This window comes from Anser brachyrhynchus, assembly GCF_964034855.1.
Source record: "Anser brachyrhynchus genome assembly, chromosome: 5".
NCBI classification, from domain to species: domain Eukaryota; kingdom Metazoa; phylum Chordata; class Aves; order Anseriformes; family Anatidae; genus Anser; species Anser brachyrhynchus.
The window spans coordinates 43,865,257-43,891,740 of record NC_137699.1 but is presented as its reverse complement, the minus strand read 5'-3'; the positions used below and the strand labels follow the sequence as shown (position 1 = coordinate 43,891,740).

The following is a 26,484-nucleotide window of genomic DNA, read 5'->3' as shown; positions in this document are numbered from 1 at the left end:
GTGGCTAACATGGCCATGGGATTGGTTTTGCAAAATTGCTCATTAGGCAAAAGCTGTAAGTGAAGACGAGAGATTTTGTCTTGACTGCTAAGTGCTAACTGAAACACTGAAAAATTTGACTAAGATTTCTCAGTCTGTTCCTCAAAACTAGCTGTCAATATTTAGTTGTAAAAGTAACTGATGTTTGACAGTAGTAGAATTAACCTTTGTATCATGGCAAAGTATTTAAGGCATTTTACTGTGGACGCAGATGCATAAATCCGAACTTCCCTCCTGCTTCGTGTTCTGTTCAAACCTCCATTTGGCCTAGTAACAGAAAAGAATCAAAGCTGCAGGACACGGAAGCCCAAACAACTAGCTATGATACTCCTTGCTTCTGCCACAGGGCACAGACACAGGTGTACTTCATGCTAGCCCTGAAGAGCAAGTTCTACTTTGGACATGTATCTGGATATAAGAAGGGGACTGAGGAGGTATGTCAGTATTTTACCAATAGTCAGGAGTATACAATAATGAGGAGATAGGTTCTACACCAAGCCTATATAGTGCAGAGGGAAAATAAGGAGAGTAGAAAGAAACACACAATAGCTACCCACAGAAAATCATTCACTAGGTGGACTGAAGGAAGCATCCTGGAATGTGAAGAGCACAGGCCTGAGAAATGTGAGAGAAGACAGTGCTGTGCTCTGCTGAAGACCATGCCCAGTTCAGAAAATTACACCTCAAGAAAAGAGTGGACCTATTCGAAATAATCCCAAGTAGAGCAATGAGAATAACCAGACATCTAGGAAATAAAAGAAAGATCGAAAGCATTGCTTCTTTTTACCATAAAAAAAAAAAAAGAAAAAAAAAAGAAAGGAGACTTCATAACACTGTTCCAATATAAAAAGGCTGCTACAAAGAGGAAAGGAACGATCTGTTTGTTGTATCCATGCTGAAAAGGACAAAAAATAGTGGACAAAAATTACAGCAAGGAAGTGTTAGAATTGATGTTGGGAAAAGCTTTTTAAAGAACGGTGAAGTTCTGTAAGCGATTGCCTGAGGAGCAACCATCACTGAAGACCTTTAATTACAGGTTAAACAAATTGCTGTCAGGGCTCACATGGATGTCACTGATTTTGTCTTGGGACAGCAGAAGTGGAAAGGACTAAATAACCTCTCAAGGTTCCTTCCAGTCTTATTCTCTATGATTCTGTATTTTAGGTAACAAGAAAGGGCAAATTATGTAGTTAACGACTTTGATAGTGTTCAATGCACAGAAAGGATTAACCTTTTATTAACAGAATTCTGATATCTCACAAAACTGAAGGGCTCAAGTTTACAAGTGAACTACCTAGCTAATAAAGGTTTGACTGTCTTTTTTTTTTTTAAGGGTTGAAACAAAACAGAACATCACAGAAGCTTATTTACAAGCATGCACTAGCTGATTTTGATTACATTCAGTTCTGTATTGAGCTTATAGAGATATTCGCTAGTTATACAATGCCCCGCTCTTTCCAAATTCATCCTGAAAACTCAGATTTGTCTAGCTAGCACAAGCTAAATCTGTCTAGCTTGGTTCAGTGATGAGTGTGTGAGGAAATGATTACTGTCAAGTACTTTAAGGATTTCATCTCAAAGGCAGAGAGGAAATATTTTAGGATGGCCCCACTGATCATTTAAGGTTTGAACCTTATTACACAAGACACTGAAAACTGCATCAGACAATGACTTAGCAAATAAACACTCAACTTACTGATTTTATTATATTTCAAATCCACCTAAGGTTGTGCAAATACAAAATACCTGTCTCAGGAAAATAGATACGTTTAGTATAGCTGGGTGAATGTTTCCATTGGGATGGCTTTCTAACAGAATTCCATTTTCCTAAAGGAGAATTAGCAATGAAATGTCTTACTTCAAGTTGTTGCAACCCAAAATGGCATATTTAGTTTTGTCAAACTTAACAGAAAAGCTTTTATATGAACTTACAAAACTTTATTTTCCAGGCATTGCATTTACTTTCAGCAGTGGTCTCCATTTTCTTTTCTTTTTTTTTTTTTTTAACCTCTGTCTGTACTCCCCAGGGAAGCACTTTTACGTGATGCAATAGCAGTGTCCTACTTGACATCACAAGAGATGCATGACCATTTTTGCCATAAAGCAGCTTAACCAAAGATTCAGACCCCTATGGTAGAATGAAACACAAGGATCCTATGGTACAGCTACTATGTGGAACTTCTCTGGATAAGAAGATAAGCTTCTTGAACCAACTCGAAAGTATTTGGGGTCAGCTAAATTACTAATATGAAATACTTGATTCTAGGAGTATCAGAATATTATATATTAATTCAATATTGAAATTTAGGGGGATTTACATTAAAAAACAGTAGCAATGAAAATAAATGTAGGCTAGAAGAACTCCCTTTGGGACAGAAACTTTGCATTTAATTTCAGTGATAAAACATGCTGAACTGAGAACACTGATGTTTAAAGTCTTTGAAAATACTGAATAGATATTGTTTGCTCATAGGTATGCAGTATTTCCCTGCTACTTATCTTCCCTAGCCTATATGCACTGAGCCTGCTTTGCAAGAACATCCCTGGCAGGTATATTCAGACCAGTCCAGTTTTCGTATGCCAATCAAGCATTATTCTCACTGCCTGGGCTTCCAATGTGTTAGGCATCTAGTGCCAACCGCAGTGGCATTTTCTATGTTTTTGTCACTTGTCCAGCAAGAAACAAATTGAAAACATTTGCTATTACATATGGGTGAGCACATGCTTAAAAGTGAGCACGGCTCAACTAATGATGCAGTTAGGACAACAGATGAACTATTTAGTGGATTTAGCATTGTGTAGACTTAGTCCACAAACTTAAAATGGTGTGTCACTATTTGAAGCAGAATGGTGTCACTGTCCATAGCAGGGTGATAACAGCTGGGGATGCAGCATCCCAACATTCATCTCCCTCTATTGGCCTGATCACAAAGGTCACAGGAGCATTGGCATCTCCCCTGCTATACGCAAAAGCAACCAAAGACAACCAAAGCATGTGTTCAGCCGGACTCTCCTCCTGTGATGGAGCAAAGATCCTTTGGGTCCACTGAAGAGGCGCCATCATCAAGATGGCATTATCCTGTGGCTAACACTATTCATCAGGTTACCAGCTTAGTGCACTACGCAGGTTTAGATGGACTGAGGAGGAGGTCCTGATTCCATTCATCTAGACCAAAATGCTATGGGGTTTCCTTCTCTTTTTTTTTCCCTCTTCACTTGTTGTCCTATGCAAAAACCTACCAGCGCTGGCACTTCAAGATCTCTTTGCTCACCTCTGCTCAAATTCCAGGGCATGGAACAAAGTTAAAACCCTCAATAGGTAAGGCTCCCCAAACTTTCATCTGCACTGGGCCTTAAGTTGTGTGAAAACAGGGAGGGAATGAGCAAAATATTTGCTTGCATATTTGTTGGGGAGGGCAGAGAACGTAATTAATTCTCCAACTACAAGTGGCATCAAGAGAAAAAGACTTTCATCACCCCACCTCTAGGAAGAGAACTAGAACCTCTTCTAGAACCTCTTTTACATCGTTCTCCTGCATGTACCCATGTATCTAAAAACTCGCACAGCTGAGTGACTCCAGAGCTGAAGAATGGAAGACAAAACAAATACACCTTCTGCTAGGCACTAAATCCCAGCTGCCACGATGACAAGAAGTTTTGTCCATCTACTCATTTAGAAGCCACTCAGCTGCACTGGGCATGACACTAGCCCCCAGCACAACAGTGTCCAAGACCAATAAAGGGAGGCTATGAACGGGGTGTTCCCCTGACCCACCAGCATGGTCTCAAGCCTTCCTGACAAAGTCATTTTCCCAGCCCCACTTTACAGGCTTCTAGCGGAACAGCATTAAAACAGCACAAGTGAAGAGCCCAGTGGCCCTGGGGAGCACGCTTGGGCTGTCAGTCGGACTTCACCTTCCCGACTTGCTTTCACCTGGAAGCTGTGTGCATGGAGCACAAGTCCAGCTGCTGCCAGGGGATAACACAGGAGGGAAAAGCAGTCAGCTCTGCCAGCATGCTGCTGGTGCAGTGAAGGAGCATTAAGGAAAGCACATGAAAGGAGAAAAAAACAGAAGCAAAAAAGGGTGACATGTTCCAGCAGAAGCACTGAAATGGGAGACAGATTAGGGCCTAAGCACCCCATTCAGCACTAAGTTATGCTTCCTGCTCAAAGCAGGTGGGGCACTAAAATCAGGAGCTGGGAGAGCTCTTTGGTGAGGAGAGGGGTCAGGATTGGAGTCAGCACGGAGCTGCAGACAAAAAGGCAGCTGATAAGCTGGTTCCAGACACCCAGCACACTGGGCCTGATGCTGCAAAATGCAAAGCACTCTCAGTACCTTTTGGCCTCTGGAGTGGGCCCCATCACTATGCTTTTTTTTTTTTCCTTTCTTTCTTAAAAGAATAGAAAAAAAGATGCATCCCCACACACAGAGCTGGAAATGGTAGATCTCTCCATGCTAAAAAAGCTTTACATAAGAAATCCCACAATATAAATATGAAGTGAGAATAAACTTTTCCCTCAGCATGTTTACTTTTCCTACAATGCCATTTTAAATGTGTCCAGGCACAAGGTTCCCATCTCCTCTGCATGGAGCTTGTTTTTACATCTAAGGGAGACTGCTCTCCCATCTAAGAAAGCTTATTTGATATAAGCCCAATGTACAGTGTTATCTTACATTTCCTGTTTTGCTCAATACTATCCTGGTGCATAATTTCTTACGCAGATCTATAGCGTTTACATTGTTCAAACACTAAGAGGCAGAAAACAAAAACTGCCTTAGTCATTTGTTTGGCCAGAATTCTCCATTTAAATCTTTTCATCATTTCTGGTCAACTGGACTGCCCATCCACTTTTGATGTTCAAGCCCCAACCACCTTTCCGTACTCTCAGTGGACACTGACACACTACTGCAGCAGTAGCAAGCAGCCTCAAAACATGGTGAACTTCCCTCTCTGGGGCCAACTTCTTTGGAGGAGGTGGAGGGAAGTGGGCTTTGCTCTGTTACCTGACCACAAGAAGGCATATATATTCAGTAACAGCTATCCTTTTATCCTGAAAGTGGTTCAGGAAGCAGAACACCTTTTTTTATTCATTGCTCTCCGGTAAAGATGGAGTTACCACTTACTAGAGAAAAGACTAGCTGAGGTGAATTTACAATAGAGTCCTTGTGATTGCAAATTCAGCCTTCTCATATAGCTACCACCCCCCCCACCCCCCCCCCACCCCCTTTCCCCTTCAGCAGCACATTTACAAGTGAGATTTCAGTTCAGAAGATGAGACTAACTTTTTTGGGCTTGGTACTGGACAATGTGGTGAATGGGACTTAGTAGGAGCGAAGCAAGCTCCTTCACACATTTCTTTTCCTGTCATCCAGACATGGTCAAAGCTGAAAGGAAAATAGATGAGGGAGGAAGCAGAGTTAGCAGGGCCTTCGAAGCAGAGTATTTCTAGTGTGAACTATACTGCGGAGGCCATGTTCTTGCCTGGAGTCCTTTCTCAAGCCCAAATAACCCAATGCCAGCTCTGATGTTTCTACTGTAACGCAGACAAACAAGCAAAACAAAATACAGTGCCCAGAATAAAAAAGCAGGTGCTGAAAAGCACATTGCTAGAGAATGCATGTTGAGCCCACAATGAGGCCCAGCATCACTGTTTTGCTGTTCCCAGGCAGGAGTTGTTCTGCCTGGCTTACGTCCTTCATATGTAAGGCACTCAAAAGGAGTAGATTAGAGAAGATGACCAGCACATGCTGAAAGAGCTGTTGTTTTCTATATTGCACTATCTTCTTTTCCTCTTCTTCCTTTCCCTAGAGCACTGTACTTTCAAGGGCTGCATTTTTCAGCTACCCCATGCTTCTCTATTTTTTATTGGGAACAATGTAAACAGTAATAGAAACAGACAAATTATTTCCCACTAACTCCCCAGTCACTCTGTCAATAGGGTCTGCATGGTTTTTATAATACAACCCCTTTACCCTTGAAAGTACAAATATCTCACATTGTTCTGGCATCTGCAAGCCTAACACCTTTCTCTGCAAACCCATTCTTTTGCATGCGGGCCAACTGATAGTATTTCTAATGGTAAGAATTATTTCTCAAGTGCTTCCAAAAGAAAAGGTGGATTACACAGATCTGTCCAAAATCCTGTTGGTCCCCGCAAAGCCACAGAGAAGCCAGAAGTTCTCATCCGGTATTTCTACACTGTGCCACCACCAAGTTATGTCCCACTTAGGTTAACATGCATCTTAAAAGCAGGTCAAAAGAATCATAGAACAGCCCAGGTTAGAGGCTACCTCGAAAGATCCATCAACTTTTCATGGGAAAAAGAGAGCCTACATGTGATTACATAGCATTCTGAACAAATGGAGGAATTTGGATCATCAGCTTCTTGTGACATTTCTCCTTGCTTGTGCAGGAGTATATCCCAGAAGTTAAATACGTAAATTAGCTTGAAGCAAGGAAAGAAATAAAGCCCCTCTTGTTAATTGCACCTGGTAAATTTGGCATGCATAGTCATCTAAGAGACAAGATGTATATTAACTGCCTTCTAAAAACAAGCTTCATTTTCCCCAGGGTGAACATACGATGCTTGTAATGTTATTTCTATAACATTACTTTTACACAATTTTTATTATTTTTACTGTCATTACACATCAAAAGCACTGGAGGGGTCAGCGAAAAGACGAGGTAGCAAGCAGCATTTGAAGGGATTTCTTTTGATACAGAGAGGCATAAAGGCCAAGCTGTGCCACTTCTCAAAAGCTTAGGACTGTAGGTTCATCCCTGTGTCCTAGGATACCTTGTTACAAGAAAAAAAATAAGGTCAGCAAGAGCAAATATGCACACATGAATGTTGAGCTCTAACCCTTGCTTTTAACTAAATGGAAGAAGTTTTATTAATCAAGCTTTCCCAGTGCCAGAGAGAGCGAGACCAAAGCAGGACACTGGGGAAAGGGCTGCTGCCCCAAGCTTCAATCCTAGCATGGCTAGCCAACTGAGTGACTTCCAGATGCTGGAAGGCAGTCTTGACACCTACAGTAGATTCTGCAAAAGCACAAGAAGATACCTAAAATGCAGTTTACTCATCACTTTGACATACATATAACCATACATACCCAGACATGTTCTCATTTCAGTACGGCCCAACACTATTATAGATTTAGGATCAAAGACTGTAAGTAACTCTCACACAATGGAAACCGTATCTAAGCCCTGTAAATAGTGACTATGAAAAGAGCGCATGTGCCTTGGTGCATAACCAATTGAACATGAAATGCCTTTGTAAAGCAGTTGCTAAGAGGGCTAATGTGATTCTTTAGCGTTTAAGTATGAAAATATTAAGAAATTACAGAGAAAAGATACTGACTGTATACAGTGTTAGTGAAACCATTGAATAATACTGTGGTCAGTTACCTTGTCCATGATTTTAAAAAGATGTTAAAAAGTTTCAAAGAGAAAAGAAAATTGCTACAGTGGTTTCAAGTCTTGAAATCTTATGTTAGGTACACTAATAAATTCCAACTATGTCACCAAAAGAGGCAGGTTCCAAGTTGGTCCAAACACGCTCCAGGAATCTGCATAGGGAGAAGTTTTCTGACAGAAGATGTCACCTTTAATTTAGGAGACAAAAGCATAATGAAGCATAATCATATACAGTGGCTAGTCAAATTACAACTATTCAGTCTGAAAGTAAAGTGGAATGTTTCACAGTGAGCTAATTAACCAGTGAATTCTTTAAATCATGACAGGATGCGTGAATAGCTTAAAATCAAAAAAGGTTATATCTTGATACAGAAGTCCATCAAAAATCCCATCACTGCAATGATTTATTTTAAAGGTTCAGCTTATAAAATTTATGAAGTATTCAACGTTTTTGCTCTGTCAGATATAAATACATGAAGAACATAAGTGCTTGCATCACAAGAGGATGACAAAGTATTTTGCAATCTACAAGAACAAAAGAGGATGTTGATCAGCTACCAGGAATAAACATGCTTTCTTCCTAATTTCACAGACCTGGGTCACTTGCTCCAAAGAGTCTTAAAAGAGCTGAATGAGGAGATTTCTGATCCACTAAGGTTTATTTTTAATCTTGGAATAACAGGAAGCTAATAGATGAACAAAGGAACGTTATGTTGTGTTCATGTTTTAAAAAGCCAAACAGAACAAGATGTATAACTGTAGAAGGGTTTAGCCTGCAGGAAACATCAACCCTGAAGGAAGTAAAACAAAAGCTTCTATCCAATGCGCTTAATAAAAATATTAAAGGATAAGAATACAATACTTAGTGTCATTAGACCTTCCTCTGTGTAAAATGAGTTTCTGTCAAATAAACCTGGTATCATATAAATCACAATGGTAATGGCTTAGATGAAATGTTTTTAAAGACATTTGACTGAATATCACAAGACAGTTCAGCTTAAATTAACACTATACAAGAGCTAACCAGGACGTGATAGTAGATAGATGGTCTTACACTGACAGTCTTGAAAAGTAGTTGTCAGTAGGGCATCATTACTGAGAAGAGGCATTTCTCATGCACCATATGGATCTATATTTGGAGCACAAGTATTAAACATTTTATCAATTACTTAGACATAAATATAAAAAGCACTGAAGCTAATACTTGAAGGGAAGACCAAGTCTGACAGGGTGCTAAATACATGTAAAGACAGAGCAGTCATAAAGAGTCATCCATACAGCAGGGTAATCCCGGCCCTTCCAATCCAAACAATTTTTAAAACAGCTGAATATGAAAGCATAGGAGCTTATGGGCATGGAATATCAGCCATGACTACAGAAGCAGGAAAGAGAAGCTACGAGGGAGCTGCACTCTGCAAAGCAACAACTTTGAAAACAATTGAGGAAACATCGGAGGAGGAAGTGTGAGCTTCCACTAAGCACTACGACCAAAGGGGCCCATTCAGTTTCAGGATATAGGACAAGAACAAGCAATAGAAGGAATGGGATGTTACTTCATGTGGTATTGGTAAGATAAGCATTAGAACACTAAGTATAAACCTAATGTCTACATTTTCTTAAAGAAAAGACTCTAAAAACTTGCAAAGGATACATCAAGTGGCTTCTACTTGATTTGAGAACTAGAATAAACTCCCTAGAGTAAGAGACAGACAAATCCGCCTGTTCAGTTTTTCAAGAGGCTTTTTTGTTCGTTTTTTTTTTTTCCAAGAGATAAACTTTTCAAAGTTTATCTAAAGAAGTGACTTAACTATTGTGAATAAGGGAAAATCACTGAATTTCTGAAACATTTTTGTTCCAATAGAAAACTTCATCACAAGAACCAGCATTTGGGAGCAACATATTGTCGGAAATTCCAAATGCATATAAAGCCCAGTCTTTTAAAAGCAGAGGGCAATTATACTTCACAGCAACTTACGAAAGAAAGCAACAGATTCTGTGTTTTAATGCTTTCACATCAAGGCCAGTTAAATACAGCTCTCAAAAAGAAGCCCCAAACTACTAGATTTAATGTAGGAGAAGCAGCAGAAATTAACACTTGATATTTCTTGCTTATGAACACTCTGACACTACGCATAAAGTGGGGAAAATTATATATTGACTGAAGGCTGAGCTACCTGAGCACAGTGGTTCTTTCAAAGCCCCTGACTTTTTGAAACCCTTACATGCCACTAATCGCTCGAGCAACAACAGGACAGATGAGTGCAGATTTACTTTGAGTAGTAGGTATTTGTTTTCTGCTGAGAAACAGAACAGGAGTTAGAGCTCCTGGTTTCTATTCCTGATCCTGCCACTTGTCTGTTGGACGATTTTTCAGTTTATCTCATAATCTCTTAGTTGAGGAATTCAGTAGTTAATTAACTAAATAGCAGCAATATCTCATTTTCCAAAGAAACGATCTGTGATTTTCCATGTTTTTTTTATTATTATTAAGTCTCTAGTACCCAAAATGCACAGAAACCCAGGTATGAGGACAAGCCTTACTTGTCCTTAAAACATCTTCAGCAGCCCCAAATGGCGCACAGAAAAAGACAAGTACAGTACCACTGAGAGTAGCTCTTTGCAGAAACATTTTTGAGTTAATACAGCAAAGGGAACAATGGCACTCCTGGCAGGAGAAGATGGACAAGGTGACCTAGTAGGTGTTTACTATTTCTAATATCTACGATTCTCTGGAGTTTGTCCCAGTAGGGTAGTCTCTTTTCCTCCCTTTTTTACACAGCACCAGTCCACCTTTTTGAGGCAGTAAAAAACGCTCCTTGGTTTTTAAGTTTCCCTTAAAGGACAACCCCACGTAGATTCAGCACTCAGAAAAATGGCCCAGTTGGGCAGTAATAAACCTTCTTAGCAGTTACTTCCACGGTTAGAGCCATAGGGAAAGCAATACACATAATCACAAAATTCGTGCTGGATGGAGAGATTCCCAAGTCCAAGCTGAAGTCTACAAGCTAGCTGTCTGCTGCTACCACAGCCCATGCTAATTTGGAGACATTTCCTTACTCTAACTGAATCTCCCTCCAAGGCTTTACACAATTCCTCATTCCCCATACAGGGAAAGATCGCTTGACACAGAAAGGCAGCCACCTCTGCAACAACGCTCAGAGGCAGTTTTACATCTCCACTTGTTAATATTCTCACTTGGGATCAATTACTTTGGGGATCTTAGCAATTACTAATGGCCAGAGGAACCTGAACAACCTTACCTTCCATTTCTTTGCAGTAGTTCAGTCTAGCCCTTCCTATTGCTCATTCCAGTTAAATCAACTTCCTCAAGTGAAGCCTGCCTGACATAGCCACGTGGACATTTTTTCTCATTCAAAGGGGCAGCATTACACCTCTGATCAACACGTGGCAGTCCGGTTTTCTTCAAACCCTTCTGTCTTTGTTCCTCCATACATCTACAAATTGCTGCTTCATCTCCCCAACCCTGCACGTCCTTATACCAAATTATCTCTCTGCTCCTCTGATGTCCCAGCACTCGGCTGCCTTCCCCAGCTGTGTGCAAGCCTGTGCAAGGAACATCGCTGTGGTGTATCATGGCCTCTGATGGATCAGTACACTCTAGTTAATGCAAGGCAAAGCAAGTGCAATATCTTCTTGAAAATACTACAGGGATCTTAGAAATGGAGAAATGGTGTAGCTGCACCAGCAAATATTTACACACAACAACCTCCATATTGAATATGGCCTACACCCTATATCTGAAAATTGCCTCAAATACCCAGGCAAATCTAACAGAGCAGGTGTGTAGTGATACTCCCCCAAAACTGTTTCACAGACTCCAACAATTTGGGCCTAAGAGTTTATATGCAGGAGGCAATATCTTCATATCTTACAAAACATCTAGGGTTTTTCTTCCCCCCACAATAACACCCCACAGCAAGGATTTGTATGACTTCACTGCACACCTGATTTGTTTTTGTTTGTTCTGAAGCCCACCCTGCCCTTTTCATTAGATGCCTCTATCTGATCTGAGAAGACACTGAACAGTTTGATTCGTCTCCCATGCCATGCATGACTTTATGTCCCGCTAGCCTATCCTCTCACTCAATTCTGTTACGAAGAACTGTACAGTCTGTTTAGTCATTCTGTGTACAGAAGTCTCTCCTGACCTTTGGTGATCCTTGTTGCCCTTCTCTCCAGTTTTACAGTGTATTTTTGAGATTAAAAGCGCAAAATGACATTGTCCACCAGAAAGGTTTTATTTAATGACAATGTTTTCTATATTGTTCTCTATTCCCTTCCTAATACTTCACAATGCTATTTGACCAATATTAACCACTGAGCAAATATTTTCAAGGATTTTTTTTTTAACTAAAACATCAGAATCAACCCAAAGTCCAACATCACATATGGAAAACTGATTATTGTCTCTCTCTTCTACTAATCACCTCATTTTGTTTTTACATGTACTTAATTTCACCTACCACATTTGTCCAGTTATTCAGCATAGCTATGCCAATCTCTGCAGTTCTACAGACAACCCTCACCCAAATACCATCATACTCTTAGCAAAATCTGTGCCTTCTCCACCCACGTTCCTTTCTATTTATTATTCCACAAATGAACCTTCAGACCTCAGCATGGATCCCAGAGTTCTCCCCAGTGAGGCCTTTCCATGGGAAAGCTGTTCGGCCCTACATTCTGTTTTTTGCCTTCCAACCAATTCTTCCTCTGTGCAAGGACCTTCTTTCTTTGCCCACTGCCTTTTTACTTCTTGAAAAGCCTTCTGGCAAAAAAAACCTCACCAAAACACTTTTGAAAGGTAGAACAGAATATTCCAAGTTGGAAGGGATCCACAAGGACCGTTAAGTCCAAATCCTGACTCCACACAGGACTACCTAAAAAATACACCATAGGTGTAAGAGTGTTTTCCAAACACTTCTTGAACTCTGGCAGGCTTGATGCCATGACTACTGCCATGGGGAACTATCCAGTGCCCAAAGGGTACATCCACCTCTAACACGTAGGGCACATCTTCCCAAACTCTCCAGTCCACGCACTTACTGATGGCTTCAGTAAATCCAAGGAATTCCCTGGTTGCCTCAGTTAAAATACAAAGCTGCAACCAGTCATAAATTCTTGGCAGCATTATCAAAGATAATCTGCTGCACTTCTTACCAAAAGGTGTCCTCATACAAACCAAGTCTTTCCATAAGCTTTAGTTGCAAAACCACGATCAAAAAGATTACTCTGAGGCAAAGGGAACACTAATGTTTATTTGCCCTCCTCTGCAGGGTGCACTGGCAAATCCAACATCTAGGAGGAATGGGGAAACAGAAATGGAACTGCATTTGAAAAAAAAAATGCAGAAACCAGCTGCAGTTTCCACAGACCCAAAATTCCTAAGAAGGGACAGAAGTGATTTAGAAAATACATTCAATGTCAAAGCTGTCATCTGAATTATTAACGTGTAACGTATAGACTTTATGTGAAGCTCACAGTTGAGATGAAAGTTATTAACCTAATAACTTACATGCATAATTAATTTTTCTTGTGATATATGATTTGTGAAGTTCTAACAAAATGTGTCACAGAGGTTGTAAACAGGGAAACTAGCCTGAAGCCAGAAGAGCTAAGCATATGCTAATTAAGAGAACATACTAGAAATACATACTAAGGGAGACAATGCTACATTTCTACGTTATCCCTGATCCCACGGTAAGGAAGAATAGGAAGCATGCTCAGGCGAGGCAAGAGAAGCAGGTGCACCACGCCTGAGTAGAAGAGAAAGAAGGCATTTAGTGTTCTTGTCCACTCAGAAGAAGGCAACTTCAGGACAAATCAGCCCAGGAATACAAACTGAGAAAACAGAGGAGAGTGTTAAGCTGACAGCTTGCCTGGTTAGCTGTACAAAGCAGCAGAGGAAGAACCCTTTCTCCAGTAGAAGAACAACTTCTCAAGCTTTGCTTTACAACCAATTTCAATATTCCAGTTGTTTAACCCTTACCTGGACAGAATAAATTAACTGGATACAGCTTCTACCTAAGAAAGCTGGAAACACACAGCACTCTTGTCCTTTAGGAGCAACATGTCACAAAGATCATGGCTCAACAAACTCTGCAAAAGCTTTCACCTGTGCTACACGTGATTTTCTTCACAGTTGTTTACACCTTCAGAGATGGGTGATATGACTGTCCTTCATTTGGGAGTTAAGAGCACATACCATTGCCTAGAAGTGTCCCAGTGTCAAATTTTTCAGGATTTGCCACACTTTTAAGTCAGCAGGTAACAACGTGAGAGAAACCCTTTGTTTCCCCCATTTTGCTGCCCTCATCCTCTATGCTAGAATCTTCCCAGAAGTAGGGCAGCCAAAGACGGGGAAAAGGTTTTCGTTTCAGAGCCCGGTCAGGATTGTTCCAGTGGTTTGTCCAATCCTGCTCATAAACATGAAAACTTCTGCACTGCCCTCGTAGCATTTCACAGCAATGTTTTAGTCACCCCAAGCATTCTGAATTCCACTCCTGCATCTTTTCTCTGACAAAAGTTCAGAAATCAGCAGCGCACTTATCTTCACATCTGTTCAGGGCTTGAAATCCACTGGAGCACTTCACAACCAAAAACAAAATGAAGACGAATACTGGCAGGCAGCTGAGAAGCAGATCGGAATGGGGTGGACCTGATCAGCCTTCTAAAATCACTGGCTTCGTTCCCTGTTGCTGCTACCGCCTGATGATGGCAAGTGCATGAAAAGCAGATTGTCTGCCTACCTCCTGCCCCAATCAAGGGAACATCTTGCCTCTGGCTGGCATCTCACTGCATTCAGCTGTAGAAAAACAGGGAAATCTCAAGGACAACCAATCCAGCCAGGATGTTCTGCCAAGGCTGCTGTTCTTAGCTGAGGAAATGGTCCTCTCCATTTTCCTCAGCTAGAAAGAGGGAGAGAATATTCCCCCCCCCCAACATTATCCTAAAGCCCGCAGGTGCCAGCAATCCAAATAAACGTAGAGCAATTAACAGAATTAACACAGCTTTAAATAGCTTGGCTCACCAGATGCAGACTCCTAGCAGGGTTCTATAAAATGTAAAGTTATTACAGATAAAACCATTAATCATCTGTTCAGAGACTTGTTCTAGATGCAAAACCCATTCCACTTAAAATGGCTAATAACCAGAAAGGCACAGATTTAACGGGAATGATTACGCCATTCCCCAGCTCCATTTCTGAACAGCATTTTTCATCTCTGCCACCTTTCCCAAACCTCTGTGCTCCTTCTCCTTGCTAACACTGCTACAGTGAGAAACCTTCTCTGCTGGTATCACCACAGGTACCTCTCGGGGGTGGTAAACCTAGACACAACCTCTCAGTCACCTCCAGCCTGGCCAGAGGAGCTTGGTGACTAGCACACCATGCACCACTGCTTTCCTAGATGCAGTTATTGTTCAGTTTTGTGTCATCAACCCCGTGCAGCTCACAGATAATTAATGCTCTCCTTCCAGTGCTAAGTGCTCAGCTGCTAGGATCTGTGCTTATGAATTAGAAGCATGAGTTTTCTCTCTTCTGCTGATGTGAAGTCACCAGTAGCCATGGTATGCTATACAGCAATCCTACTGACATCTCCCTAAGACCTAATAAAATGAACATATTCCTCTTTTTGTGGTATTACATCTATATCTTGCTAGCTACAAGGAGCAGGGGCAGGGGAGTTGACCTTAACTTATCTCTGAGCACTGAACTTAGCATTTCTAGCACCTCCACTTATGGAACTCACAGCTCAAAGAGTACAAAAACTTGTGGTAAGCAATTCAGAGCTTAAATTGCATCTTTCCATAGATCTGCATTATGCTCACTGATTTGCTTAGGGACCCAGATACATCCACGGTTCATTCTGAACTAAATCAATTCTGCTGGTACAGCTCGAAGGAGGAAGAAAGAACAATGCCAAACTACAGATATTCAGTGAAACAGACAACATCAATAGTAGAGCAGAGCCAGACAGCAGCAGTGACAAAGAATTAGAACAGAAAGAAAATCAGAGACAATACAAAATCTGGTTGTATCAGAAAGAGCTCGCTGCCTTTCCCATGCAGTTCATGTAACAAATGCTGCCCAATTATTGCTGCCTACATCCTCCTGTCTTACTCACACTTGACAGCTAGCTGGCTCCCTGCTACAAAGGGAGTGGTGGACCTGGGAGGAGGAGCCCAGCCCACCCAACTCAACATGCAAACCTCAGCAGCCTTTCTTGCCTCCCTTACTGGCAGCTGCTGCAGCTTGGCTTTTCAAGGCGGGCAGCAGCAGCTCAGTCTCTCCCTACTGCTCACAACACACACACGCGCGCGCACGTACACACATTTCATAGCAATAGCACAGCCTTCAGAGTCAGGCAAGGTTTGTTTAGTGGCTGCTGTTCCCAAAAACATAACACTTGTCAATTGAGAAATAAACTACTATAGCCAAAAAAGCCCACACACTAATGAAAGCTCTAAAAATCAAAACCCAGCTCTTGCATACCACAATTGAATGATCACAACCTACCTGAAAGCACAGCTAGAGTGTAATATTCACTGTTGGACACCTCTGTATTTGAAGATTGCAATAAAATGAAGACTCCAACAGGACTAAAAATAATTACCAAGAAGGCTGAGGACTTGCTAAGAGTTCCAAAAGCATACTGACATGGGGTTAAGTGAGAAGTTTTAGCCTTAAACCCAGTGGTACCTGGTCCTGCTGGTGAAGGCAGCAAATATTTTCAAAAGCAACATAACAAGCTTCATGAAAAGAAAGTGTGTTGGGCGATACAATTATAAAAGGAACAGAGTCCTTTTAACTCTTGAGTTTGGAGCAGCCACTCAAATACAGAAAAGTGTTTCTCTTATCACTATTACATCTCTGTCAAGAGTCGGAGGCCGTATCATAGCACTAGAGGATGTACTGAGCTCTGTATGCTCCATGTCATTAACTCTCTGCCTGCTGAGTTTTCAAACCCTAAGTGCCAAAAGAATAAGTACATTCTCTTTTTGCCTTCCTTGGTGATGAGCATCCGAGTCACTCTTAGGCTGACAGTGCCTATGTTATATACAAGTAATTAAACAATTTTGCAGCTGAAATTTTCAGCTGAGTTTGGTTTACAAATATTAGTTTATGGTAGGTCCTGCCTCTCCAAGCTACTTGTCTGTATTTCTATCTGACAGTATAAGATTCATCCTTAGCAATCTCTTCACTGCAACATAAAGAGTGACAAATAAAAGAGTGCCTCCTACTGTTTTTTCCTGACTTTTCTCACCAGAGCCAAGAGTCCTTTAAGCTCAATCAACTACCAAGCCAAGCAGGACAGGAGCAGCTCATTTTACTTTCATCCTATGCTGAGAAATCAGGCTTTGGACAGCTGAAGATAAGATCACAGCAGATAAGCACCGCCATCAACAAGGATAGGACCACATTTGGCTAATTTCCATAAGAAAAAGGCAGCCAGAAATCTTTTTCCACAGTAACCTCCATGACTATCATCCACTATTCTCCTGACCACTTTGGACTCAGCCATGTTTGTCCATCAAACAATTGTACCCTGTCTTAGTTTGCTAATTCCTGAATAGAGATGGATTAGACCACATAAATTTGTAAGGATTGTTGTTTGCATATCTCCATTCTGGGTTTCCAATTACCTTTATTACGTGCCCAAAGCACACGCTATATTGCTCCAATCCCCATCACATTTTCTAAATTTGCCTATACGAATACAGTTCTACACCTGTAAACACTCCCATTTTCTGCAGAACAGCACATGGCACATCCCTTGCAGGTACAGAAGCTCAGCAGGAGTCAAGTTCATTACGCAGGAAAGAAAAGCCTGCTCCTGATGGCCCTGCTGCAAAGCAAGCCCAGATGGCCCTAGCACCAGGACCAAGGGTCACGTGTGGATGGCTCAGTCAGGAGCCTCTAACTGCTGCTGGGTAGCGGTGTGGTAGTGGTGACACCAACCCTAGGTACCTAGGACAGTGCCATCTGGAGACAGAGCTGGTTAGAGCACACAATGTTCTAGCTCCATAGATTAGATTATGAGCTTGGTGGTAGGACACATTCAAACAGCCCTTCAAAAAGATGCCTCTTATGCCTTCTGCACAGAAAGTTCCAACATCTGTTGGCTTATCAATGCTTGCTTTAAAATGTATGCTCAATCTACATATGTACTTCAGTAATCAAAACATTTACAAAAGAAGTAAATGGCCAAAGAGTGATGTAACTTCAGGAACTCAACGCCACTGAACTGTTGACATTCTCTTTTAAATTAATCACCCAACAAAATGTATGCACTGGGACCGACCTAGAATACCTGAAAGCTGCTGTCTGCCTGCTGATAAGAGTTCCAGAGAATAAGACATTATATTATAACAAATGTGACCTTTAATAGAACCTTATTTGTTTAATGTGAAGAGAACCATCCTAAAAAAAAAAAAAAAAAAAGTTTGTATTTCTAGGCTCACTGTCATTAGATTCTGGAGTCTTTGCTATGAATTCCATTCAAGAAAAAAATTAGGAGCTTAATGATTTTTTTCAGTACACGTGATAAAACAACATCTCCATCTCCTTTACCAAATTCAGCTGAAACTTCAGCTCCTTTCTTTACATCTCCCATGTCTTACTAAGCACAAAATTCCATCACCTCATTTTCATACTCCAATTCCTTCACTAAGGACTAATTTCACGAGGCAATTTCAATTGTTTTCCTGCTTAACAGTGCAGAGATACTCACTGAACCTTCATCTACCTTCTCTGTTTCCACTGTTGTTCTAGTACCAGCATCATCGTCACTGCTCTGAACTGCCTGCCATTAGAAGAGGAACCTTCTCTCTAGGTCTTGCTGAGTCAGACTTCCTGTATCCCATCTCATTTACAACAAAATAAATACCAGCCTTGCCTTTACTTAATTGTTTCTCTTCCGTTCACTGCCCCTGATTTTTTCACTCTGAGGTGCTGCTTGGTATAAATGATATGAAGCACTCAAACAAGAATGCTTCCGTGGCTGAGTAAATACTTTCCATGGATGTATGGGCAAGTCATGAGTACACTATTTTTTCGCTTCATACGTGGTCTGAAAGATCTGATGAAACAGTGTAGGGAAAAAGGTTGTCAGAAATAAACATGCAGTTTGATAGCGTCAGGTGAAGTGTAAGACCTCACAAGGGTTAGATAGCCACCAGCTTATTGATGACTACATTCCAGTCAGCACAGGGAGCCCCAGTAACCGCATGGAGGGTTGCAAGGGACACGTAGATGCTCAGATTAGTGGTCCAGTCAAGGCTCAGCTCAGGGACATCCTTGCCTCAACTTACCTACTTTTTCTTGTTGACAGCAGATCATATCACGCCTACAAGATCGTACATCGAACAATACAATACTGCAATACTTCGAAGCTAGGGCCACTGTGATCTGAGGATCATCATCTGGGCAGGATGTTCACTTCATGAACTGGGACTAAATCACAAAAAGAGTCATGTCCTTGACTCCTTGCCAATCTTCTGAGTCCTCTCCTTACAAACAGATTGAACAGTAATTGAGGATAGCTTGTCATTTTGCAACAAACCCTCATCCAATATCATTATTTCAGCAAAACACTTGCTGCAGATGCAAATAAGCCAAGCTGATGAAAATTCTCTCCTGTGTCATGCATGATGCAAGGCAATAATGCTGGTAAAAGCCTTTCTTCTGTAACACAGGCAAGAGCTAAGCTATGCAAAGAAAAGAACCTTTGAATACTTCCCTGGCTAAAGCAAATCTGCAGCACGCTCATACACCTGACAAGACTATTGATTTGAGTTCCTGTGGGCTGGGCCATTAATCCTTACTAAAAACGTGTCATGAGAATGTGAAATATTAACCTCTGGAAAGCACATACTTGAAGAGTCTCCCCAAATCCAGCAGAAGTTTAACTGGGTCCATAACTGGAAGGAGATCATTTCCCTTTCTGGTCAGACATGAAAGAAGTCTCCTAATATGCACTACACTTGTGATGCATTTCCTTCAGAACAAAACAGAGAAACTCCCATTAGACCTTGCTCAGGTTCAAAAAAATAGCTGCAAAGTCCACTGTTTGGACTGATCCTGATCAGAACTGATCTCTTTTCAACAGTCCCCAGCCTCAACACCTGTTGCTCTGATCACTTCAGAGTAGGATCTGTTCCGGATTTCTCCATTTCCTCACCTGAGCTGACCCTTAAGAGAAAATGAAGGGACATTTCATTGCCATCAGCATCAGTGCAGCTGGCTAGTTAAGATATACTTTTGCAGTAACCCATATGCACCTTCTGCAAACTTCTCAATTTTTTTTTAAACACTCCTCCCTTTCTCATTTTCATAGGAATGCACAAAGACATCAAAGATTAAACAACAAGAAATTAGTAAGTGTTACTGGTAAAGATGAAAATTCCCCACAGGAACAAGGTTGCAGTAATTCCAGGAACATCTAGTATCCAGTAAGAACATCAGTCATCTGTGACTGTCAGTTCATTGTGCTGAAGATATACTCTGTTCCCGCCAGGAGGAAGTAAAGAGCAATGGAACAACAACAACAACAACAAAAAGGTAGGATGTCCCTGTTCTATCCATGGCTTTCCACCAGTGGCAAGATATATGATGTTGACCAAGTCATATCACATCTGTGCATCAAGCTGTAGGAACAGATGGGACCTATGAGCTAATACTGTTAATCATTATCAATTACAATTTCGGTGCAAGTATTTACTATGTAAATGGGCACAGTGCATCGAACTCTATACCACTGGATTTTCTGTGTGAGATCTTTGCCATTCACAAGGATCACAATTTAGAAAAGAAAGTTCATCAGACACTAAGCAAATACACTCCAAAATCAAAAATATGCTTTCTCCATACTCTATCTGCATCACAAAAACTCACCTCTGACCTTTGATCTCCCACAGACACTACCTAGAACTGCATCCTCTCTCTTCTTTGCTCCCTGGCTCACAGTATGGATGTAGGCTCTGTGTTGGAATGACTGCCTTGCCTTCATTTTACAGAACGAATGTTCCTCTTTTCTCCCATCCTTGCTAAATGATTCCCTAAAAAAGCCACTAGCAAAATTAACTGAATCAAATGCCTTCTCCAGAGAGGCTGACATTCATCACGCTGTTAAATGTAGCACTGGGACCATGAACCACCAGACATTTATGCCTGGTTTGAGTGGTATTATAGATCTTTTCCTACACTTGGTATGGGGTAAGTTTTACTCTAGTATTTATACGTGAGAAAAGAGGCTGGCATGACCCTATCTTTTATGGTTATAGGATGCTGTGTGCATGTAAGCATATAGGCAAGCAAAACAAGGGAGGCACAGTGCCACTCCTTCCTGGCAGCACAGCAGAGGTCAGGCAGGGCAACACACGTTCCTCTAGTATGACAAAAATGCGCTTTTAAAAACAACCCTCCTCAAAACACTTTCTTTTTCAGTGTTACCAAAGAGCGCAAGGATAGATGGGCAAGGAGCTTCAGCTCCCAGATGTCCAGTTCAGAGAGCATCTTGCCCACCTTGACTTCATGTCATGCCCCACACTCATACCAGAAAGCACAAGGTATTCTTTAATGCACACCGAAGTCTTGTAGGATTCATGCCCAGGAACGCAACATATGTTGGCAGCCATCAGGCAACCTGGGAAATATCCTATTGCCCAAATAAACAACAATATAGCCTTCCTGACTCTGAGCTAATAAACAAATACTAAATGCAAACCACCCTTGGAATTAAGCTTAGAAATATTATTTGATGAGAAAACATGTTTAACTCCCCACCCTCCCATTTTGGGGCTATTTAGAACACTCTCAGCTTCTTGCTTCCAAGTGCTTCCATTCCCACCTCTAAATTAAATCTTTCCAGCAGTGTGCTTTTTCTTAATCCACTAGCAAATTACAGCAGCAATTGCTCAAAATGTTGAGCATCTGTTGCATCTCCCAAGCCACTGTATTGATGTATTTCTACAACAAGGGTACTCAAAAACATGGTGAAGGTCTTGTTGCACTGGATGCTTGACGGGTGCACAGGGAGACACGATGCTTGATTCTTCACAGGCAAAGCCTAGAGGTCCAGCAGCACAGCAACCCACCACTGCAGGGGTAATGACACTGGAAATTAAGAGTGAGGGGCACCTAAAAACTTAACAGGCCACTGGATCTGGAAATTTAGGAATAAAGGCCATCATCATCAGGGCTGTTCGGGATGCCCTGGCCAGGAATAGTAATGGGAGATGAAGATTAAGGACAAGACTTATTCTGAGGAGATTAATCATATCCAGCCTTTGGCCATGCTTTGTCTGCCTCTACACAGTACCGTTAGCCTCCCCCCCGCCTTTTTTTTTTTTTTTTTTTTTTAATACTAGACTCCCAAATACAGATAAGAAACAGATTGGTCCCAACACAATAGAGCAGCTGGAGCAACAGTGCCAGACCAACACATGTGGGCAATTGCCATCCACATCCTAACTGCCTCCGCAGCGCAGCAGTGAAATCCCTCACACTGGTATCTGCTGACTCACCACCTCCTTTTGTGCAAAACAACAAAAACAGACAGGCCCCTCCGGGGCTCTGTTAAACTGCTGCTCTGGAACAGGATCTTGGGCACCAGGTGCTTTTGGGCTATCTGGTCTCCCTCTTAGGGCAGGACTCATAACCAAAACTTCCTCTGTCTGCCCTCTTTACACTCAGGCTGTTTTTCTCAGCCTCCATTTTTTCAGCCCTCTTTCTATGTGCTCCTCCAACCTCCTCCCCAGGGTGACACTCCACATGGAAAAATTTGTGCCCTAAACAAAAATCATATCATCATTAATGTTACTCATGCAAATAGGACTGAAAAAAAAGACCTGGCTGGTAGATAGCATCCGAGATGTATATGCAGCAACCAGGCACACTCGTGAACCATTTCAAAATCTGGCTCCTGGCAGTCAAATTGCAGACAGAAATGATCTGAGCTTTCACAGCTTTCTCCCATCACAGCCAGATGGTGCCTGACCCCTGCAATCATTTCTGCCATATTCCACCCATATGCAAACCTCACTGCTTCCATCAAGCTGTTAGTACCAATAAACATTTTTTAGAATTGAGATTTTAATAAAGCATTGATAGAAAAATGTGAGTATTTCATAAATCGTCTCTCACACATCCATTCTTTAGGGACCACCTTAGGCTCTTCTAAACCACTTCCATCTGTACTAAGCACTGCTCCAAGTAAATCAGTCTGAATGGCTGGCTCCCTAATAGAGCCTTGGGAATATTCTGATTCTCTGCCTTCCCAAATGATCAGAGACTGAAATCCAGTTTTCCCTTTTTGCCTGCACCGTCAGACTTCCCATGCAGCCTCTCTCCATATCCACTCCTGATTACCAGAGCCTCCTCCCTGAGACTTTCTAGTACAAACAAAACATAGCTGGTAGCACTGTGTTTCTTTTTCTACCTTGGTCTGCCCATCCAGGTGTTCTTAAATATTTAAGAATCAATGAGTGGAGTTTATGCACTCATTGATTCTTAAAGCACTGTCACTCCTTCCCCGACACCCACTGAGAAAAATGCTGCTGCCCACTTGGCTCTGTACGGACATGCCTCTGTACCTGCTCCTACCCCATCTCTATACCTGGTTTCCTCCATGAGAGGAAACATCAGATTCTACCCAAAGTTAATCTAGAGTAATTTATCTTAAGACTGATGGTCCAGGAAGCCTTAGATTTTGCAAATACGAGGCAATGCCCATGTTTGATGTCTATGTACTGCACTATTTGCATATTCTGCCTTTGAAGTTTTAATGAAAAAAAGCTATTTTTTCCAGTCTTGCTCCCTCATTACAGTGCCAGGTACATTGCAACACTACCAGGATGGTTGCAGAGATCTGTAAAACACAGTATACCATACGATGGGACATATTTAATTTATATTAAAATGTTAAAAAAAAAAACCCTTCAAATTCAGTACATGGATTTATGATTTGGGTATACCGCAAGATATACTCTGTGGTGAAAAGAGGACACATTGGCTCACACAGTTCGAGAAGAACATGGTCACCTTCACCAGGGATTATCTGGATACTGCGGCCAGGGAGCTCTGAGGAACCTCTGAGTGGCCAGGCTCCTCCTAGTCAAGGTTTAGACTCGGGCCATATGAAGCAACCACCCTGACAGAGCTGCCCAGGCTTCTCCCAGCAACGCCAGTTGACTGGAGAAGCCCTACCCAGCTGCAAAGGGGCAGAGAGGATCACTATGCACTCTGCCCCATTGCATTTCAGCACCTGGATGAAGTGGGAAGACAATGCTCCACTCGAGGAGCCCTCTTAGCCACCCCTGTGAGCAGTTTGGTTGCTGTACTGGGTGGTTCACACAATCTACATGAAACAAGAGAGGTTATAGGGTGAGGACAGAAAGTTTCACCCCAAAGTCTGCATCAATTCTTTGCCTTCCTAGGAAAGCAAGATAGCCCAGGGACAATATTTGCTGTTATGGTCTATCCTACCAGCAGTATCAGTGCTAACTCATTCTGAGGCCTGAGGGCTCTGGAAGAACCATGGGCTGGCAATGCAGTGTTCATTACAAACGTGGCTTTCTTTTGAAATGTTACATTTCTCCATTTATCCCATTTCCAAGTGTCTCCTCATCACAATCCTGCACTACACATTTATGTTTGGTGAATTATATATACTCTATGTCCTCAGAAGCCATTTTGCACATATTTTCACAGCAGCTGAAAGCACCAGTGGGCCACTACTAAGAACAGGTTGCTATTAAGCAGGCTGTAGCTCAAAACCAGCCAGCAACAGCCTGTCTGTAAGTCTAGACAGTTCCTCATACACTTCTCCTGTCACTGCCTAGTCAAGTGAAGATTACAAAGCACATTCTGATTATCTGCCTTCTCCCTCTTCCTCTCATTCTTAAGTGGTTGCTTGTTTTTTTTTCACACAGAGTATTATAAGACTGGGACGGCTATGTAAGCAGCTCTTAGTACATTGTGCAAGCTAATAGAATACAAATGATTATATAAATAATAAAGCCGCTGAAGATTTTCTTGTCACTGCTTTCTCTGCTCCATTGGTTTGACTTAAAGCACACATAAAACGGCCTCTGCTAAGTGTTATGTTCATAGCATCCATAAATAAAATTAAGATCCTGATTTAAAGAGACACTAAGAAGCTGTATCGCCTCTTGATTTCAATCTGGGATGCTCAGTGCCTATGAAAATCAGGCCCAAGGCTCTAAGGATGAAAACAGAAGGATTTGATGCCTGTATGACAGCTTGTATTCAGCAGGGCAGTTCCATTTCCTATGTAAGATGCTCACACACTCATTTCCAGCATACATGCATCTCCCTAACTAATGCAGATGTCTGGCAGGACAGCAGCTCCACACTGACAGCCATCACTCACATCAGCAGACTGGCACAGGAGATACAACCCCTGACACCACAAGTCAAGCATCTGTAGGATGGTAACTTGTCAGGCAGTTACAGCCCTAGAACAACATCTAGCTCAGCACTGCTGTTTCCATGACTCCTGCATGAAAACTCGGCTCAGCCTCCCCTCCGATATTAAATGTTCACACCAAGAGATATTATGACAACCCTCCTGTCTGCATATAAAATGAGACCCACCCTGCCACACCCTGTAAAAACAGAATTACTATAAAATCACAACATAGGGAGTTTCTTGCAGCAAACTCTTATTCCAAACTAGCTAGGAAGCTGACCGACAGAAAACTTAAGCTGTTTTTTCAGTTAGCTTTCTATAGCACATTTTGGGGATGTTGACATACATATCACCATTAATGACAGCAATCATCACAAATTCTGATAAGAGAATTAGGAAAGATGACAAATGCGGACATCAGGCCACAACACCTGCACAGAGCATAACCCCAAACAACTGCACCAAGTTTCAGAATTTGGCTGTGGCTTTGTCATTTATTATTTTATTCTTGTTACTATTTTCAAGGAACACTAGTCTATTATTCTGGTTCCTGCTGCCAGCCAGGCGCTCCAATCTCTGTTACCCACATGTGGATTTTCTCAAAGCTGTAGATTAACTACGTGACAGGGGCAGCCAGCCAGTGTGACAACATGGCTTTGGAAGCCAGCTAACTCTTCATGGCCAATGCAGCGATGCTCTGCTGCATGGACTTACCAACACAGTATGCTTCAAGTCCACAGGTCGCATTATTGCTCTATCTGCATTATGCTCTCAAGTCGCAACTCTTTTCACCTAATTTGCATACACATTTTATATTATCTTCATCTTCCATTTTTCCAGTGTATCCTACCCATGTATCTCCCTGGAAAACTCACAACTGACTACATTCCTAGGTAAAGTCCAGGAGCTTAAAAATGATCCCAAATATACATCTAGTGATGATTTTCCACCCAAAAATCTGCTTTAAGCCTTTTTTGTTGTTGTTATTGTTATTTTTTATTTTTCTTATAATCCAAGCACCAGAATTTTTTTGACCATAAGCTCATGACTTTTGCAGCTGATGCCTTCTGTCCAGCTGAATGACAAGTTTATCCTTACATTGACATTGCAGTATCAGCGTGAAATTTATCATGACGGAAAGACATTGAGAGTGCAATGACAGGAGGGAAAAAGTAATGATTTTGAGAAAGAAAAAGCACAAAAACAATAATTCATTTGAAATACTTACCTCTTTGAGGCAACCCATGAAGTTGTTGCTTACTGGAGAGCCAGGTAAGTCAGCAGTACTGGGGCTCCCTCCCACGTAGAAGAAGTCATCTGAGCCCAGCATGGTGTAGTCCTCCTGTGTATAGCCCGTGGTGGTAAGGATGCCATCCACAGAGATGGTCACCTGTTCAAGGGACACAACGGACAAAAAAATCCAAGCAATGACCTTACAATCCTGAACAGACCAAGTCACCTCCCTTACATTTTTATGTTGGTTTTATTAAAGATTTTGTTGAGATTTGTTTTTTGTGGGTTTTTGAGAGGTTTTTTTTGTTGTTGTTGTTAGTTCAACCAAGCTCCATTTTCT

General features: G+C 41.6%; 1 protein-coding gene across 7 annotated transcripts in view; it reads right to left on the bottom strand.

Annotated features, from left to right (window-relative positions):
* NRXN3 (neurexin 3) overlaps positions 1-26,484 on the bottom strand; it is a 993,270-nt gene that overhangs the window by 707,123 nt on the left and 259,663 nt on the right. For all 7 annotated transcript variants that reach the window (XM_080594088.1, XM_080594091.1, XM_080594092.1 and 4 more), the window contains one exon: positions 26,140-26,301. In XM_080594088.1, coding sequence (XP_080450214.1) covers positions 26,140-26,301 — 162 coding nt within the window. The remainder of the gene's footprint in view (positions 1-26,139; positions 26,302-26,484) is intronic.